At 49.5% G+C, this 19,597-nt stretch overlaps 1 protein-coding gene across 8 annotated transcripts in view; it reads right to left on the bottom strand.

The window, feature by feature from the left end:
* The window catches only part of ANKS1A (ankyrin repeat and sterile alpha motif domain containing 1A), a 119,888-nt gene that overhangs the window by 35,979 nt on the left and 64,312 nt on the right, over positions 1 to 19,597 (bottom strand). For 7 of the 8 annotated variants that reach the window (XM_065698615.1, XM_065698616.1, XM_065698618.1 and 4 more), the window contains 2 exons: positions 10,876 to 10,942; positions 1,011 to 1,117 (listed from right to left, as the gene is read on the bottom strand). In XM_065698615.1, the coding sequence (XP_065554687.1) occupies positions 1,011 to 1,117; positions 10,876 to 10,942 (174 nt within the window). Of the gene's footprint in view, positions 1 to 1,010; positions 1,215 to 10,875; positions 10,943 to 19,597 lie in introns of those variants that run through there. The other variant, XM_065698622.1, reaches the window with a different exon arrangement.

The raw sequence follows: 19,597 nt of genomic DNA, 5'->3' as shown, positions 1-19,597 counted from the left end.
AGGAATGGCTGGATGCTGCCACAGTACTCAACTGCTAGGGATGCTTGGAGATCCCAAGCCATTCACAAGTACTGTTGACCAACAGTACTTACCCCTGCTGATACTTGTTCCTTCTCCAGCTACCCCACACATGCATCCTCACCACTGTCAGATGGCTGCCGTGTGTTCCAAATCCTGTCACCCAGCTCATGACAGAGCACAACAAGCACACATCCTCCTATCACCTCTACACACTGTCCACTGTACCAAATGCCAAGGCAGGATATTACATTAGCCCAAACGACTTTTCCAAGGTTTACATCCATTTCTAGTAATCCTTTATTTGCAAAACTTCACGTCCACACTCAAACACCATTTCTTTAAGCCATGCAGGAAGAACTCTCCTGACCACCAATATTTTCTGCCTTTGCTGGTCATCATTACACATGAATTCTCCAAATTTTTAATCCACGCAGCTTTCTAACTGGTTATTTAATAACACTGGTTATCAAATAAAACCCCTCAACATTAAGCATTACTGTGCTGTTGTCATCAGGATTCAGAGCCAACAGTGTCAGTGCAATTGGGTACAGCTCACTGACATCCTGCCTGCATGCCCACAGTAAGCACAGCTCCAACAAGAGGTCCACCACCTCCTTCACAGTCCACAACACAGACTGCTCAGCGATTTCTTCAAGATGCTACTTCAGTGTTTGAAATTCCCATTCAGAAACAGGAATTTCAGTTCCCATTTCTGGAGTGAATTGAGTGGTAAAGATTTCAGAGGCAGAATAAATAAACCTGTATATCAAAATTACAGTGGAATAACTACATCACCCGAATTAAATGTGAAGATGAATGACCCAGACCCAACACAACCCTTCTTTCGTCTGACCTTCCACACCCCCCAAGACCATTCTGCTGCACTGCAGAACCCAGATCTGCTCTGCAGCTGACACGGGGTGTCTGTAACAGGTCAAGGTTTGACCAACACATCTGGTAGAGCCCGTGGGGTCCCAGCAGGAACTTACCAGGAAGCGGACATCATCAAAGCCGTTCAAAAGCAGCTTACTCTCATACTGCTGCAGGCCAATGGACTCCAGCCACTCCCCAACACTCTGGTCCAGCATCCGTGAACCTGACGAGAGAGGAATCGGCAGACGCTTGAAAAGGGAGAAACCATTAAGGCGGTAGCAGCGGCACTCTGAGGAAGACAGATGGCATTGCCACATCATAGTCATTACCATAAAGAAACTCAACAAATTATGCTCAGAGAACAACAAATCAGCTGGCAGACAATTCCTCTTGTGTGCACAGAGCATGGACAATGAGCTTCCAGTGGGGCTCCGGGTTTAATCTGTATCCCGGTTAATACTCCAAACCAGAACCACCTTGCCTGGGCAGAGTGTTTAGAAGCACTGCTGGGGCCAGGACACCTCATGCACTGCTTTCAGGGCGAGTTTCTTGCCAAGCAAACACATGAAGCCCAACCCCACGGGATGCAGATCCACTCCTTGGCTCATCTGAAGGGGGCGGGAGGAAGGCAGCGAACTTTCACCCAAGGCATTCCCAGCCAGTTGGCGATGCGAGGGAATGAAGCAGAGCCACGCAGGTCCTCTCATCCATGCAACTTGGGATGCGCTGCCCCAGTCAGCGGGCCAGGAGCAGTGGAGGCACAAAGCAGCTAGAGAGGAAAGACATCTTCATGCAGCTGAGACAACAGAACAGACACGATGGACTCTGAGAAAAGCAGCAGAAGCCAGACTAGAGCAGCTGTCCACAGGAGACATGCAAGACAAAGAGAGCACACAAACTGCAGCAGAAGGAAAGAAGGGCTTATACTTTTTCTCCCCCAGCAGTCCTCAAAGAGGCAAACCATGGTAAGGACTTTTGCTGTTATTGTGTTAAGAGCAGCAGAGGCAAGAGTGAGCCCAAGCATGAGGCTGAGAGTCCTGGCACTGTCATTTTACCACACATCCTGACACATGGCATTCCAGTACCAGCTGCACTGATGAGTCTAACTACACCCCTGCACTGGGTGACAGCAAGAGACAGAGGAATCAGTCTGGTTTTCACCTAATGCATTCAGTCCTGTCAGGTATCTGGTACATGCTTGTATCTGCCCTTCCTTCATTTTCTTCAGCCAAGCTCAGCTGCTGCAACCGAGCCCCTCACTCAAAGAGGGAGCAGCTCCGGAGAAAGAGGCATTTCAGTTCCTTGCTTCCAAACCATGGCAAAACAGAAAGAAACCAAAGGCAAGCACACTTTCCTGTCTTCCTGCAGCAGCTCAAGTCCGAGACATGCCCTGGCACCTCCCCTTAGGATAAATGGGATTCTTCCCAACACCCTAAGGAAACTGCGCAGACAAGCTCTCCCTTCCCTCACCCCTGGGAAGGGAGTCCAATGAATTGTTACTGTCCTCTAGAAAAGCTTGAGACCTTAAATATGACCCCCAAAAAAGTTCAGAGATCTCCTTTAATCAGGGAATTTGCTATGCAAGACAGGCAGAATTTTTCCAGCTTCTTAGCACATCTGTTTCAAGGGTATATGCAAACAAAAAGATGCCCAGGAAAACCAAAGTTTGCTTCTTTGAACCTTCAGGTCAGCTGAAGCTGGCTGGTACCTTCCAAAGCATCCTTCCCCCCCCCCACCTGCTGCAATGGCTGCACAAGGCAGAGCTCACGGTGCCATCTGGAGATTCTTGGGATAAGGGATCCTGCTGCTTCGGTCCATAGGAGAGCTCCTCTGGTCCACAGGAGAGCTCCTCTGCCAGGCGAGTCCGACAGAGCTGGCCAGTCTTTCTAGTGCACACTGCAGCACGAGCAACGCAGAGATCACAAAAGGTTTCTGTCTCCCTCCCCTAACACAGCCTCTAGAAGGGCAGCAGCTAAGCCTGGAATTCATGCAACAAGCTCCTGCTCGGCCGAGGTCTCCATCCCGCCCTTCTGTGGGTCCCAGCAGCCGTGTCCCCTCCCGGAGCAGCGCGTGTCCTTGCAGAGCGCTGCAGTGCTTTGTCTGAAGGCAGCGAGCTCCACGCTTGCCGTTCCACTTGCAGCCTTGTCTCCGGCTTTCGCATCGCCTGTCCCTCCCTTCTCTTCATCCTCTTACCCCTCCCAGCTTTTCCATCCTCTGTACGAGCAGCGAGCAGAAGCTGCAGGAGAGGGGAGGGAGAAGCAGTTTTCTAACTCTCCGGTGGCAGTGACTGGCTTCTCACTATTTACTCGAGGATGGACTTGCCTTGGGTTTTCCACAGACGAGGTTACCGCTCTGCTTTGACAGTTCCAAGTGATTTGTGGCTGGCTCAGAATGAATTCATCAAGAGAGAGGTGAGGAAACTGCTTGCTGCCTACTACAGCATTTCTGGAAGCAGCCGGGGGATTGGCAGGGGAATGAAACCACAGCTCTAAGCTCCTGAATTCAGGTTTTGAAAAGATTATTTACTCTTCTCAGTCTTTCAGCACACTCATAAATGTATTTCTGCTTTTACAGGGGAAACCTACAGTGACACCAAGTGCAGGGTTTTAAAACCACTTCAAATCAAGACAAAATGAAGCAGGGGCTGAGTGTTTGGAGGAAGGGGAGTGGAGGGGTTTACTTCAAAAAGAAAAGGAGAAGAGACACCCAAAGCATCCTAAGTGACAATAAAGACTAAAACACGCTTACTATTTGCATGTTACAAGGATGGCACAAGAACAAATGAATCCCAGTCACTGTGCCCCGCACCCCCCCAGCAAGAGCCTGATCACAACTTCTGACTGAAACAAACTCCTGACGCTCAGCTCCATCCTCCTTGTGCTCCACGTTTCACAAGTCCTACCTTCAAAGGGTTTGCAGATGCAGAGGGGGAAGCAGTCAATAGAGTGTAGTTAGAAACAGTGAGTATTTCAAAGTTGCAAAGCAAGCAAGCCAGCAATTCAGTTCCTCCTGCACGACATTTTTCATGTTACACAGCGTGCTTCAAAGAAAACAGGAAAGGGAGAGGGCTACGAGGGCTCAGAAGGGCCCTTTTGGAAGTTACAGCTCCAATAATGACCTTTACCGTAAAGCGTGAGTCTGTTTGGAGGATGAAATGAGGATGGGGACCATGCCAGACAAAAAGCATCACCCTGTTTATGTGAGAACAGTTTAACATGACCTGGTGTGGCCTGAAGACACTCAACTAAGCTTCACCCAGAAGGTAAAGCTGAAAGTCGAAGTAAGCGCTGATGAAACCATCACAAAGCAAGTATGCAGGAGAACCCAGCCAGGCAGATACTGCCACGACTGGGAATGATCATCAGTTGGAAGTCCTTAAATCCACTGAGGAGGCCATACGGCCCATTGAGGAGGGCTATAATCTCAGGCAGTGCATCAGGCAAGATGGATGGGTGAGGCGAATGTAGGCACTAAGGCCATCAGCTGCAAGGAAACAGCCAGCATCCAGCTTTACTGAACTAAGCCCAATTAGCCAAACGCATGTTGCTAACAGATTTCCCCCCTCTTTTGTCCAGTAAAACACTAAGCACATTCATAGAATCATAGAACAGTTAGGGTTGGAAAGGACCTCAACATCATCCAGTTCCAACCCCCCTGCCATGGGCAGGGACACCTCACACTAAACCATCTCACTCAAGGCTTCATCCAACCTGGCCTTGAACACTGCCAGGGATGGAGCACTCACAACCTCCCTGGGCAACCCATTCCAGTGCCTCAGCACTCTCACAGTAAAGAATTTCCTCCTTAGATCCAATCTAAACTTCCCCTGTTTAAGTTTTAACCCATCACCCCTTGTCCTGTCACTACAGTCCCTGATGAAGAGTCCCTCCCCAGCATCCCTATAGGACCCATTCCTCATGTCTGAAGTCACAGGTAACTCACTGAGCCCCAAATGCACTCCCTGTCCCTCCTGCCTGCATCAAACTGATTTATTGAGCAGAGACCACTCACCTAGGACTTAATCTCACTCCTGCTGTAAAAGACAATAAAAAGTGTTTCTATAAATACATCAGCAACAAAAAGAGGGCAAAAGAGAATCTCCATCCTTTGTTGGATGTGGGGGGAAACAGTGACAAAGGATGAGGAAAAGGCTGAGGTACTTAATGCTGCCTTTTGTCCCAGTCTTTAATAGTGAGGCCAGTTCTTCTCTGGGTACCCAGCCCCTGAAATGGAAGACAGCGACAGGGAGCAGAATGAAGCCTCCACAATCCAAGAGGTAGTGGTCAGTGGCACCACTGAGACACACACAGGTCCATGGGGCCAGATGGGATCCACCCAAGGGTGCTGAGGGAAGTGGTAAAGTGCTCACTGAGCCATTTCCCACCAGTTCTCACCAGCCCTGGCTCACTGGGAGGTCCTGGTTGGCTGGAGGTTCACAAAAGTGACCCCATCTACAGGAAGGGCTGGAAGGAGGATCCGGGCAACTACAGATCTGCCAGCCTGACCTGGTGCTGGGGAAGGTTATGGAGCAGATCATCCAGAGTGCACAGGACAACCAGCTGGGTAGGAGTGTTGATCTGCTGGAGACTGCAGAGGGATCTGGACAGGATGGGACAAGGCCAGTGGGATGAGCTTCACCAAGGCTCAATGTCATGTCCTGCACTTGGGCCACAACAACCACTTGCAACGCTCCAGGCCTGGGGAATTGTGGCTGGAAAATGCTCATAGGAAAGGACCCAGGGGTGCTGATTGATGGAACTGAACATCAGCAGCTTGTGCCCAGGCAGCCAGGAAGCCCCCAGCATCCTGGCCTGTACCAGTACCAGTGCGGCAGCAGGGCCAGGGCAGGGATTGTGCCCCTGCACTGGGCACTGGTGAGGCTGCACCTCGGATCCTGTGTTCAGCTGTGGGCCCCTCACTGCAAGAGAGACATTGAGGGGCTGGAGCGGGGCCAGAGAAGGGAATGGAGCTGGTGCAGGGCCTGGAGCCCAAGTGTGATGGGGAACGGCTGAGGGACCTGGGGGGTTCAGATGGAGAAGAGAAGTCTCAGGGGGGACCTGATGGCTCCCTACAAGTGCCTGACAGGAGGATGGAGCCAGGAGGGGCTGGGCTCTGCTCCCAAGGAACCAGGGATGGGACAAGAGGAACCGGCCTCAAGCTGCCCCAGGGCAGGTTTAGATGGAGCTGAGGAACAATTCCTGCCCCAGAGGGTGCTCAGGCATTGGAACAGGCTGCCCAGGGCAGGGCTGCAGGCACTGGCCCTGGCGGGGTTTAGAAGACATGAGATGTGGCACCTGGGGACACGATTTAGTGATGGACTTGACAGTGCTGGGTTAATAGTTAAACTCAGTGATCTTAAAGGTCTTTTCCAACCTAAATAATCCTATGATTCCATCTCCTCTATTTTGAAGGAGGAAAATGCTGCTTGGCAAGTCACCATAACCCAGCGAGCAGCACACAGGCTTCTTGTTAAGAGCCAGCAGTGAGATGGAGCACTGCAGTGCAGTGGGGTTGAGTTTCTGCTGCGAGACCTGTACTCCCCTACTCCTCTGACTCACTGGAAGGAAGAGATGATCAGAAGTGTGCTGATGGAACTAAATAAATGAGTGACTACAAAACTCACATGCAGGGAGACACAGACTGGACTCAAGCATCTCTTCCCAAGCAAAATAATCCTTTAAAGCAAAGGTTAGGTGGAATCTGGTATCCTTTACGAGACAGCGTCCCTTGATTCCCCAACCTCGGAAAAGCACCAGCACAGATCAGTGACTTGTACTTTCCTCCTGCCTACACCACCCCACACTTGGAATACACACTTGGAATACACACTTGGAAGATTTCCTTACAAGCTCTATCAGGATGAGAGGGTTGAACCTATTGGCCAAGAAACAGCTTCTAGCTCCAAAATGTGTAAAGATGCCAGAATGCCCCTAACTCTCTTACCCCTCCAGAGGCACTGGCCATAACACCATGGCAAGACAGGAAGCTTTGTTACGGTTTTAGGGAGGAAAGCTTTATGGTACAGAAACCAGTTATTTGCCCATTTGTATGGAAAGTCTGGGGCATGGCTGGGACCTGAAACCAAGTGCTTCAGGGCCTGGGTTTGTTCCAGCATGACTCCAAGGGCTCCTGCTCTCCCTACACACAAGTCAGTTGTATGTAATACCTGCCTGTATGAACAGACTCCCCACAGTAAGCAGAGCATTTTACCTTCCCAGGCAAATTCATGATTCCAGACACCAGATTACTTAGGAGCCCCAGTATCTTCCAAGCCCAGCCATTTTTGAGGATGAGAGAGCATTTGGAAAGTTCCCTGCAGCTCCCTGCACATCTGTGGTATGTGACCTGAAGTGTTAAACCAGCCCCAACAAAGCCAGGAGGAGCAGAAAACACCAATGTCCAGGTGCAGGCACCCCAGGCCACCCTCTGCCTCTGCCTTTGCCTCTGCCCACTCTCTGGCTCACTGTGCTCACAGGGAAAGAAAGGATTAACAGGGAATATGTAACAGCAGCTCATCTGCAAGTGACAGACCCCAAACCCAGTGTAACACCAGGCAACCTGCAGGAAAACCCCCGGCTTAAGGACAAGGCAGCTCCTGGGGCTGCCTGATTCCAGAGGTGGGTGTCCATTTTGCTGGAATGCCCCTGCACAAGGCTGAAGTGCTGGCTCCTCCTCTCTCCTCCATGTTAGACCTCTCCACTGATGCTATCGATCCATCACACATGCTGCTACAGCTACAGACTGGCTTGGGGAGGGCTTGTCATAAAGCAGGATGCTGAACAGTTGACAATGCATTAGGCCAAAAACCCCCTTCTGACCCCAGAAAATATAAGCCCTCCTCAGTACACAGTATCTAGGGCAGGCACAGGTTAAACTCCCATTGGGGATTCCTTGTCACCAAAGCAAAAGCCCAGGTGATAAATGGATATGAGATAAGCTCTGCTATGGCAAGCGTGAGCTGTGTGTGCAGATCCATATTAGCATCTCATCAAGAGAAGACTCTGCCCACCCAGAGCCGTTCCGATGCAGCAGGCTGGAGGTGAAGGATTTAAAAGGACAGAATCCCTCGTGGTGGCAATTCTCCAGCAAGCTCTTAAGTTCTGCTTTTGGTTTTGCTCCTGATTTAAAAGGCAGAGAAGGGAATTCGTGCTTAAAGCACAGGGGAAGCACATGTCCTGCAAGCAGCCTGGTTTAGCAGAGAGCAGTGCCTTCAGGCGTGCTCGGAAAAGCCTGGCACGGCCTAAGTTGAGGCATGTGGCACATTAGCCACAGCCAAAGGGCACAGCCACCACAACACCCGTGCTGTCCTGCAACTGGCATCACCCCAGTACCACTCTCAGCACAGCCACTGTCCTAACAGAAATAGGGAGGCCCTTAGTGCCATGGGTAAGTGGTGGATTTAGCAGTCCTGGGGTAATGGTTGGACTTAATGAGCTTAAAGGTCTTTTCCAACCTGGCTGATTCTATGTTTCCTCCACAAGACCTCCAAGAGGCACTGGGAGAAGGTGGTGTCCCTGAACAGACAGGGCTGCTCCCAGCTATTGGGATGGTGGCACTAGATCAGCCACGAAGTACCCCAGAGGGCAGTGCTGCCCCAGCTGAACTGGGCTCACCATCAGAAAACATTTCCTAGGACAGCGTTTTCAAGGTGGAGATTTTCTAAACCCCTTGAGCAGAACATGACATTGAGGCACCTTCAGTCCCCAGGCAGCAGAGTTCATCAGCATCCACTTCATCAAGCTCTGTAGCTGTGTCTCACCTCCTGAGCAGCTTGGAAATGTAAAAGCATTGAGACAGTCACCTGGGGAAGGGGCAAGGTGACTTCCCCACTCTGCAAACCATACAGAGATATGTCCAGGGACATTTGCACCAAAGCATTCTTCTTCTGTTAGCACCTCATCTGCTTTCCTCAAAAGAAGGCACAAAATGTATAAGAAAAACCTGGCAAAATGATCCCGTTTGATGTGCAGAGCCAAGGCATGTGATGAGGTCGCTGCAGGAGCAATGGAGGAACATTTTAAACCAAGACTTGGTTCTCTCTGCTGCTCCAGTCTGGATCCTGAACACAAACTCAGCACAAGGTCCACTATTCCCCATGCTCTAGCTGCCTTTACTTCCAATATTTATGGAAATGAGAGTATTTTAACCCAGGATAGTCCCCCATCGCTCTGATGCTGCACTGCAGAGATAAGAGTTATAATAGTTGCAAGTGTGGCTGGAGGAGGACATCACTCTGTTCAAGGAAAATCAATGCACTAAATGACACTACCATTCCTCCTTCACCTTGTTTTATGGAAATGAGGAAAAGCAAAGACAAACTGCACCACTGAATAATCTCACACACTATTTATAAAGCTTTATAATAAAATTAATAAAACTACATTCTTCAAGCTCACAGAAGTATGTGAAATACATAGAAAAGAGAAATTGTAACGAGTTTTCTCTGATCTGAAGCAATGACAGGGCACCTAGAGATTAATAGGTGAAAAGTAGAGAAGAAACATTAAAACATGGGCTGCAGAAAAAGCAGCAGTTTTGCTAGGAAATTGCCACAACACTCCAGCTACTCCAGGTCTGGTTTAGAGGCTGGGTGGTAGAAGCAGCTCTTCATGCCCCATCCCTGGTAGTGTTCAAGGCCAGGCTGGACACAGGGGCTTGGAGCAAGCTGCTCTAGGGGAAGGTGTCCCTGCCTGTGGCAGGGGTTGGAACCAGATGAGCTTTAAGGTCCCTTCCAACCCAAACCAGTCTGGGATTCTGTGATGTACAAGCCTAAGTACGAAATTCCCAACCTATCCTCCCAGGGCTGAAAGTATTTTGTGACCTTACAGAACAAAACACTAGAACATGGTGGGGTCTAGAGAGGTTCTGCCCATTTCCAAAGGGACAGACCCCCACTTACATAATGAAAAAAGCCCAAGAGCATCTCCCTACTGCATTGTGGATTTGAAACAAAAGCAAGACTGTTGTGGGGACTGTGAGACCAGCCAGAAGTCAAGTACGTAGCAGCTCTGCTTCACATTGACTACTTCAAGCAAATCTTGTTGCTGTCCACCAGAGAAGAACAGAAACTTGAGACAAATGCATTCTGAAAGGCGGGAGAGAACTTCAGTTCAGCTTTCCCAGAGGCTATGGTTAGAGCAGTAATTGGAGGAGCCAGGATCAGGACTTTCTACCCCTAGGACACTGGCCAGAGCCCTCACACCATCTTTCAGCTGCAAATTAGATTTCATTTGTGTGTTCAGAAAACCTGATCTTCCTCCTACGCATTGAGCAAAGACTAGTTGGCAAGTTTCAAGTACCAGAACACAGTGGTTATTGGGCTGGGGGAGCAGGGACAATGACACAGCCACTCCAGAGCTGATTTTACTGCATGAACTTGCAGAAGAGCACAAGAAGCATCCCAGACCATGCACACCAGCCAGCAACTCTCACCTCCACCTAAAGGGAAGGACTCTAAGGAGTCACTTCAAGTATCAGAAGCCACCACTAATAACTCTGCAATTCTCAGCAATAAGCCTTTGTTTAAAGCTATTCACCTCAACATTTCCCATATCCTAAACAGAAACACCAAGTCCAAAAATTGATGAACAGGGAGTTTCAAGAAGCAGCAAGACCCTGTACACACACACTGCTGTTACTGGGTGAGCATACATCACCACTGCGTAGTTGGTCTCCCCTTTCCCAGCAGGATGGGGGCACCAGCTGCAATGCTCTTCACCCCAAAAACCTACTGTGAGGGAAGGGCAGCTGCTTTATGTTAAAAAGCCAAGGGGTTGACCTCGACTTAAATGAATTCACCAAGGGGAGTAGCAAATTAAGACTGCTGGTAGCAGCAGTGAGCACCAGACTGGGAAGCCAAGGTCTGCTCCGTCTGTGCCAGAGCCTTCCCCTCCCTTCTGGGAGCCAAAGCAGGTTAAAAGATATGCTCACAGGAGGCCACATCTCAGTTTTGTTCAGACACACACGAGCTGGGTACACTACCTGAGATCCTCTGCTGCTCCTGTGAAAAGTCAATGCCTTCGCCGATGGAACTCATGATTTTCTCAATCTGAAAAGGGAAAGAAGCACATGCTGCATTATTCATAAAGCCTCAATAAAAGCGAAAGGCAGCCCTGGGATTTCTCCTGCCATGTGACTGCCAAAGAAACCCAGGAAAGGACGGCGAGATACCGCTGACCCAGAAAAGGTACCCTCAACACCTTGCCTGGAAAAGGCCCGGTTGGGAGGGATCCTTAGAGGCTGGGACTCCACAGAGCCTTCCCTTCCAAAACCTACCAGTGCCCGAAAATAAATGGCTCTGGCAAAGCCATACCTCTGGAGCACAAAATTAGGGAGGAGGAAAGGAACTCCGGGCTCCTCTGCTCGCCCTGCACAAACATGCAGCCCCCTCCACCAGCAGCAGAGCCCAAGAGAAGCAGCTCCCCAACTCTGTCACAGCACAAAGGGAACTTGGCGTCACCTCCCCCTGGTTCTATTGGGTATTTCTGGTTAGTTGGGGTCTGGGGGGTTTTAAACCACATGTCCCAACCCTGTGCACAGGCGCTGCGCTCCTCACTGCTCCCACTGAGAGCAGAGATGCTCAGAACGAGTCTGCAAGCACATCAAGCAGCAGCAGCATGGGGGCAAATGCCCCAATTACCCAGGAGAGGGAGCTAAAGACAATTCCATCCCTTCATTTCAGCGATTCACAGTGAAGAGCTCAAGGCAAACCACATGCAATAAGGAGAAAGGGTAAAAACTCCTGCCTGAGAGGGTGCTTTTCCAAGTGTATGGAAGAGCTGACACAAAACTGGGCCACCCCAAAAAAATAAAAAACAAGCTGCAATTTTCCTACAGCCTTCAGGATCCTCTCTTACATGGGAAGAGAAACGTTTCCAAGCCAATTGTTGAGCAGAATTTGTAACCTGAGGCTTTCTAATGCAGTGCTGCAGAGGGAAAATCGACAGTGACAGGCACCGGGTTAATTCTGTTCAGATGAAAACCCTGATAAATTGCACCTCAGCCACTTCAGAATTAAAATGATCCAAAGCACTAAAGCCCACTGTTTTCCAAAGAGCAATGAGACACTGCAGAGGCTCAGGTCTGGCTGCTTACCCCCGCTTTCAACCTATAACCAAGCAGAAAATTAAAGAGCCCCAGTGAGAGAATCCTGAGAGGAATCTCCCAAGAAAACCTCCCTGTGAGGCACTTGAGTGCACTGCTGCTGAATGCAAAGCACTGACTGGCAACGAAGAGTGGGGGGAAATCAACTTCAGCAAATTTTTTCCTCCTGGTCTTTTAAGGATAGGTTTTGGGAAGACATCCAAGTTTTCCTGACCTCATCCCGCAGCCGCCTCTGCACTGTCTGCATCCCAGTGGGATGCTTTGCTTGGTGCAGCTGCACAAGCTCCCAAAACTGCCCGGCGAGCAAGCAGAGCTCCTGGAAACACTGCAAGGGGCCAGGACTTTGACTTCCATTCAAAATCAATGGCAGCTTGAAGCCGAGCTCCAGCAGACAGGGGTTTATTTTGGTGAAACAATAACAACAGAAAAACCAGACAGTGTTAAAAGGCTCCTGCCAAGTCAGATCTCCAACAAAGTCTTCCTGTTCGTGGGGAGCACACAGGCAGGGCACTGGTAGTGTAAAATCTCACCAGGGAGAAGGCATTCATGCAATCTATAGAAGAGTCATTAAAGGATGCGGATCCTCTGCCCCTAGAAAACCATGAGGAAAAGCACTTCTACTGGCTTGAAATACAGTTAATGCTACAGTACTGGGAGCTTTGAAGAGCAGCCTGGAAAAAAAGAACCAGAATTCAGCATTCCAACATGTCTGGAAGTACATTCGGAAAAGAAATCTCAGTTAAAGAATGAGTTTTAAGTCACTGGATACACAGAGCCTACCACCGACATGCTGCCCTGCAGTACTAAGGAAAAAGCATCCATTGCTCTTCTGCCCCTGGACACAAGAACAACTTGAGCATGAGAGCTGGCAGATACCCCAGTGCTGGAGCAATGCTGAGCTTCCATCAGGCTGCGCAGGAGCCATGCGGGTCTCAGACAAAGGCCAAACACCATCAAACGCTGACACAAGGGTTACCGGAGTCACTTAACAGGGTGGCAGGAGGAGCAGTCAGACCCCTTGTTCCATACGAGGGTAAAAATGCCAAAGGAGAACTGATAGAATAAGCCTGGAACGTGAAAGCTTTCACTTACGGAAGTCACTCAGAACTTCAATCCAAACCTGCAAGTCAGCTGTCCAGGACATGGGATTTTTGTGGTTTAAGACTAAAAAGACTAAAAAAGGATGAGGCCAAGTGAAAGGTAAAAATATCCTGATTTCAAGTGGACAGAGCCAGCCCTTAAATGACAGAAATCACACACGGGGTGGTTCACTCTGCAGCTGCTCGCAGCCCAAGCCGCTGCTTCAGCTCAAAATGACACACGAGGCATCACATCATCCAATCGTGCTGTTTAAGACTCATTTTGGCTGAAAAAGGAAGCCCCAGAAATACAGCTTTGAGAGTTGCAAGAGAAAGTGGGAATTTTTTGTCATCTAACCTAAGGCTCTGTGTAAATCAGCAACTCTGCACTATCAGCAGCAGAAACAGAGGATCAGCTGACGTAGAATCAGTTCAGAGGAATTCAAAGTCTGCCTTGTGATGCTGAGCTGATTCTACCCCAATTCTGCCTTTTAACTGCTTCCCTGTGTTAGAGGTGCTTGTGGGAGCCACCTTCCCTCCCCCAGCCCCACTCTCCTCCATGGGCTCCGGTTTAAAGAACTTTCCCATTTCTCATTAGTTGTGATGGAACCTGAAGGATGCACAAGCGATGCAGCAGCTCCTGCTCAAGCCTGTGGACATGTGAAATAACTGAAAAGCATGAACTGCCTCATATTTCTCAGCAGAGGTTACTGGTAGGAGCCCAGGCACCATTCCAGCAAGAACCATTTGCTTTACCTGCTTTTGTTCCTCCAAACCAGCAAATGCTCCCCAGCAAGGCCTTGGAATTTTGCAGTGCAAAACAAGCCTCATTTCCTAATAAGACCAAGGGCTTTGGTACTGTTTTATTCACTTCCACAGGCAGGCCCTGATCCCAAGCTGTGGCAGGATTTCTGGGACACTGCCACAATCCTGAGGGCTGGCTACAGAGTTCGGGTCTTGAGGTCAATTCAGTTCAAGCTCCAGAAGTTTAAGGGCATTAAGATTTGAAGATTTATGTCCATTAGCTTCATTACAAGACATATTTCTAAGCCGAAGCTGCTCTTGAGCCTGTCCGGGACCTTTATCTGAGTGCTGCTTACTTCAGGGGATCTGGAAGCCTGCAAGGAGGAGGCACCATCATGTTCGGAGTAAGAATCCCTCGGTTCCAGCCCAGCTCTTCCAACAACCAGCCACCAAGAGGAAAAATGAGCTAGGGAGGGCAGAGAGGAGGCAGCAGAAAAGCGTGTTTGTTCAAGCAGCCCCAGCTCCCTCCAGTGTCTCTCAGCAACAGAGGCAAAGTGCTTGTGGACAGATCTCTTAAGCTGTGCAGGGCCACGGCTCTGAGGACATACGGGGGCTGCTGCCGGTGCTGCTGGGGAGGGCAGAGAGTACAAGAGCATGTTGCCAAGCTGATTCAAACCCTGCATCTGCAGCCCCTCTTTGCTCAGAGATACAACTCTTAATGCTATTTGACAAGAGCCAGGTGAGCTTCCTCCCATCAGATGCTCTTTATAAAAGAATCCCATTTACTTTCCAGCATTTTTGCAGTAGTAGAGGCAGCATTTTGCCCTCCCCCACCATATTCCATGCTTGGAGGCCTTCTTCAGAGCTGTTCAAACTTAAACAGGGGAAGTTCAGGTTAGAACTTAGGCACAGGGTGCCCAGAGAAGCTGTGTCTGCCCCATCCCTGGCAGTGCTCAAGGCCAGGTTGGACACAGGGGCTTGGAGCAAGCTGCTCCAGTGGAAGGGGTCCCTGCCCGTGGCAGGGGGGTTGGAGCTGGATGATCTTAAAGTCCTTTCCAATCTAACCCATTCTATGATTCTGTGATTCATCCTTACCCACCTGCAGCTTTGCTCTTACGTGATGCAGGATAAAGTACAAGAGAAAGTTTTAACTGGATTAGAAAGGCCAGCTCCTCCGCTGTGTGGGAAGCAGCAATGCCTGCTGCAGTACTGTAACCTGGAGAGGACAGTGCAGGATAAAAGGACCCTCCCTCTTTTTTCCCTTTCTCTAAATGTAGATAAGAGTTTCCAAACAACAACTTCTCCCCATGCATGGAGGTAACAGATGCTCCAAAGCTGCAGATCAGAGGACAACGTGAGTCCAGGTTTCTGTTCCCAGTGCACCAGAGGAGTTCCGTGCCCAGGGCAGGTTGCCATGATTTGACACCATGAAAAATTTGCTTCCTTCCCTGTATCCTTCTTCCATAGCTGGAATCCAACTGCAAATTAACTCTGAGCAGCAGGCCAAGTTCACTTGTTTCCATCACACTGCCCTCCCTTAGTACGAGAGGGACTTGATGCTTTTCAGGTTCAGACCCCAGCACTGACAGCTCTGCACTCAGAACGCAGCAATGAAGACCTGCAGGTGCTTCTTCAGCACTGAAACACCCACGAACTTTTCCTCAAAAGCAGGGAATTGCCTAGTGCTATATAAAGCTGGATGGTAATGAAATAATTACATGGCAAAGGATTACCTTTCACAACCCATCCTTTGCTAAACATGGGTTTGATCTGGAGGCAGTCACGGCTACGCACAGGCAGAGCTGTGCTACAATGAATGCAATGGGAAATCCCGCTTTATGCTCAAGGTTCTCCACAAAACCCAAGCACATTCAAGTTACACACCAACTCGAACACTGGTTTAGTGCTCATCATCTAGATTTAACAGTTAAGAGGTTGCAAAAACAAGAATACAGGGGAAGGACACAATCCTAAGGAGGGAACGAACGCTTTAAAGCATCCCTGCCCTCCACAACTGGTCCTCAGCTGCACTCTAAAGCACTAAGAGGGGTCTAGAAGAGAAGATACCTTGAAAATAGCCTACGCCAGTTTCTTAGCCTGTTCTTTCCCAGTGGTTAATTATTAAAATACAAAAATACCATGTTTAAATATAGCACTGCACTTCAGACTTAGCTGGAGCCTGAACACTCAGTTCCGATTTGTTTTGGCTTAACCTGTTTTTTTCCACTGAAGCACCAAGCATCCATCTCTGAACAGGTTATAGGGTGGTTTATTTTACCCACAGAAATAAACCTAAACCTCCTCAATTTAATACAATCATATCTGTTATTCTTAATGTAGAGAGGTAGCTGGCTCCATACTATAACGGTATCTTGGCCAATGAACCCTGAAACCCCACCAGGAAAGGGAACAAAGTACTGCAGAGCTGAAATACTTTGAAAGAAGGAAAGGCTGCAAGGAAGGAGTGTCCTTCATTAAACCCCAAACCAAGGGATGTGATGGAAAGGAGCTGCAAAGCAGTTACCAGGAGTGATGCAGATGGATTTATTTTCACATTTGCCTATGTCCTGATGAAAACTAAAAACACCCCAAAACCAGGAGCTGGGTGCGGCTGAGCATCCCCTGGGGCTGGGAAGTGGTAAGTTCTTCCACGCAGGCAGGCAGCCACCAACACATAGCAACTGGGAATTTACTCCAAAACAGAACTTTATCTTAAAACAAACCGAGTTCTGACTAATAGAGCAGAAGGTACTTGTTTGCAGAAGGCCAGTAAAAGCCAAGCCAGCTTGGAAGACACAGTGGATGCTGAGGTTTGTTCTGCTGGCAAGAGGTCGGTCACTGACACCACAGTCCTGCAGAGTAACTCCAAGCTCACACGGCTCACAGCAGAAGCATGACTCAGAAGTGTGCGCTCACAGCCCAGACTGCCCCCATGTGCTGGGCTGCACTCCCAGAGCCTGAGCTCTGAGGGGATCCTGCCCCTCTGCTGTGCTCTGGGGAGACCCCCCCTGCAGCCCTGATCCAGCTCTGGGGCAGCAGCACAAGAGGGACCTGGAGCTGCTGGAGCGAGGGCAGAGGAGGCCATGGGGATGCTGCGAGGGCTGGAGCAGCTCTGCTCTGGAGCCAGGCTGAGAGAGCTGGGCTGGGTCAGCCTGGAGAAGAGAAGGCTCCTGAAGGGGAGACCTGAGAGCAGCTCCAGTGCCTAAAGGGGCTCCAGGAAACTGGAGAAGGACTATTATCACATCTAAATCTCCCCTCTTTCAGCTTAAAGCCATTCCCCCTTGTCCTGTCCTGACAGGCCCTTGTAAAACATCCCTATCATTCTACGATCTAATGGCTTTCTACATGAGCAGGATGCAAAAATCTTTCATCTGACACCACCCCCAGGATCAGCAGGACACAGGGATGGATGGGTCCCACATCTGCTCTGACAACACTGGTGCCAGGTACAGGGCATCAAAGCCACCAGAGCCCCTTCTCCTCAAACGCCAGCCACAGTTCTGCAGAGGCACCACTCTGCAGCAGCCAGGGCTGACGCGTTCCATTTCCACCCCCTGCCCTGATGGACATGAAGCCATGGTGCCCATATTAATCCAGTTTTTTCTCCCCAGAGCCAGCACTGAAATTTGGAGCCAGTGAGCCCATTGAGAGAGACAGAAGAAGATTAAACAAGATCCGGGGGCTTTTATCACCAATATAAAAGACAGCTTCCTGCATCATGAGCTGCCTGCGGCAACCTATTTGCATGCAGAGAAAGGAAGCTTCATTCAGAAAGCACAAAACTGAGCAGCATTCCATCAGTGTGACACTCCCCCCCGTTTGGGAGCATCTTTATGCTACTGCAGCTTTCTGGAAGGGGCTTAGTAAAACCTCACCTACAGCTGAGAAGTCCTTACACTGACCATCAGTCCAAATGCAGAAGTTTTGTTCTGTCTCTGTATGCAGCACCAGTGATTCCCAAGGACACAGCAAGGTTGTCCTGAGAGAAGAAAAAACACACACATGCACCTAAAGGGAGCCTACAAGAAATCTGGAGAACGACTTTGGACAAGGGCCTGTAGGCAAAAGCCAAGGGGAATGGCTTTAACCTGCCAGAGGGGAGACTGAGATGAGCTCTTAGGCAGAAGCTCTTCCCTGTGAGGGTGCTGAGGCGCTGGCACAGGGTGCCCAGAGAAGCTGTGGCTGCCCCATCCTTGGCAGTGCTCAAGGCCAGGTTGGACACAGGGGCTTGGAGCAAACTGCTCCAGTGGAAGGGGTCCCTGCCCACGGCAGGGGCTGGAACTAGAGGAGCTTTAGGTCCTTTCCAGCCCAAACCACTCTATGATGCGATTCTATGCTCATGCCAGCATTTGGATGATCAGATATTGGTGAGAGCTACAACTACCCTACTCCAGCTGGTTTATAAGCAGGGTTTCCCCCTGTCTCTCCATTCCCTCTGATAGCAATAGGTGGTCAGAGCATCCAATGATCTGCATTGCTGTCTTGCAGCTCTGCAGGTGTAACCCTGCATCCCAACCACGATCCGGGCTCTCAGTCCTACACAGCAGCCCTGTTTCAAGGACATGCTTCTTTGCTTCCATATGAAGGAGGCTAACCTGGAAGGTTTGTGTGTGCTCACGAGGAGGCTGGAAGTCTGACACCTCTCCATGCAGCACTCCCTCCTTCCAACACTTCCTGTAAAGGAATGTGTGTGTGTGTGTGTGTGTGAGGGAAGCTTATTTCTGAGAAGCCAAATACGACCTTAAAATCCAGATATGCCTTGATATCCAAGGAGAGCCCCTCTGATGCTCTTATTCTGGAAAAACAGCTTTTGGAGTTAACTGAGGGGCACTGAAGGAAAACTCTACTGAAGAGTTTTCCTCTTAAATCCCTGTAACAACTTCAGACTTGTTAAATCTGGTATGAACAGAATGAGATGTGACAAATCACTTTATTCTACTGCTGTTCAGAGGTTCCTCACAGGCCCCTACCTGGGCAGCCTGAACAGGGAGCTGTGTTACCATCTAGGAATGATTTAGGGTTATAGAATCCCAGACTGGTTTGCATTGGAAGGGACCTTAAAGCTCATCCACCTCCAACCCCTGCCATGGGCAGGAACAGCTTCCACTAGAGCAGCTTGCTCCAAGCCCCTGTGTCCAACCTGGCCTCAAGTGTTGAAGGCAACAGCAGCATCCCCACCTCTGTCAGCTTGTGCCATCACAAAGAGCATTAGGTGGCAGTGTAACAGGGCTTCTCCCCAAAACCTCCCCTGCCTGGTGCTTCCTGGGCTTACCTTCCCTCGTGGTACAGTTTCTGCTACCACAAACCATTGCCCATCAACCTGAGTTCTGCACATCACAAGGTAAAACCCTCTGTGTGTGTGTGTGTGTGTGTCAATGCCTTCTGCTTCCTCTGTGCCCCCTTCCCAAATTGGCAGCTTAAAACCCACAAATCCAGAAGCCTGATCCCAAGGAAGATAAGCTGTAACACCTGCACACACATCAAAACCAGAAACACTGAGCAATAGTTACTCAGGTAAGTGTCTCTAATGAAATAAATCCAGAGAAACAAGTGGCACGGTATCTACCATATGTATGGAATTAGTGCATTATAATGACACCCTGCAGACAGGCATAATTAAGAATCAGGATTCCCATTATAAATTGTTATTATTAAGGGGTTCATAACCTATTGTACAAACTTGCCCAGGGGTAGAGCTCAGCAGACAAGGTAACAGCTTCAGCAGCATATTTTAGTCTTGAAAGCTACTTACAAAGTTGGGTTTAAAGGTTATCATT

The sequence above is a fragment of the Lathamus discolor genome, chromosome 19, assembly GCF_037157495.1.
Source record: "Lathamus discolor isolate bLatDis1 chromosome 19, bLatDis1.hap1, whole genome shotgun sequence".
Lineage (NCBI taxonomy): Eukaryota > Metazoa > Chordata > Aves > Psittaciformes > Psittacidae > Lathamus > Lathamus discolor.
Note: the sequence above shows the minus strand (reverse complement) of the source record. Positions and strands in the feature narration are given on the sequence as shown.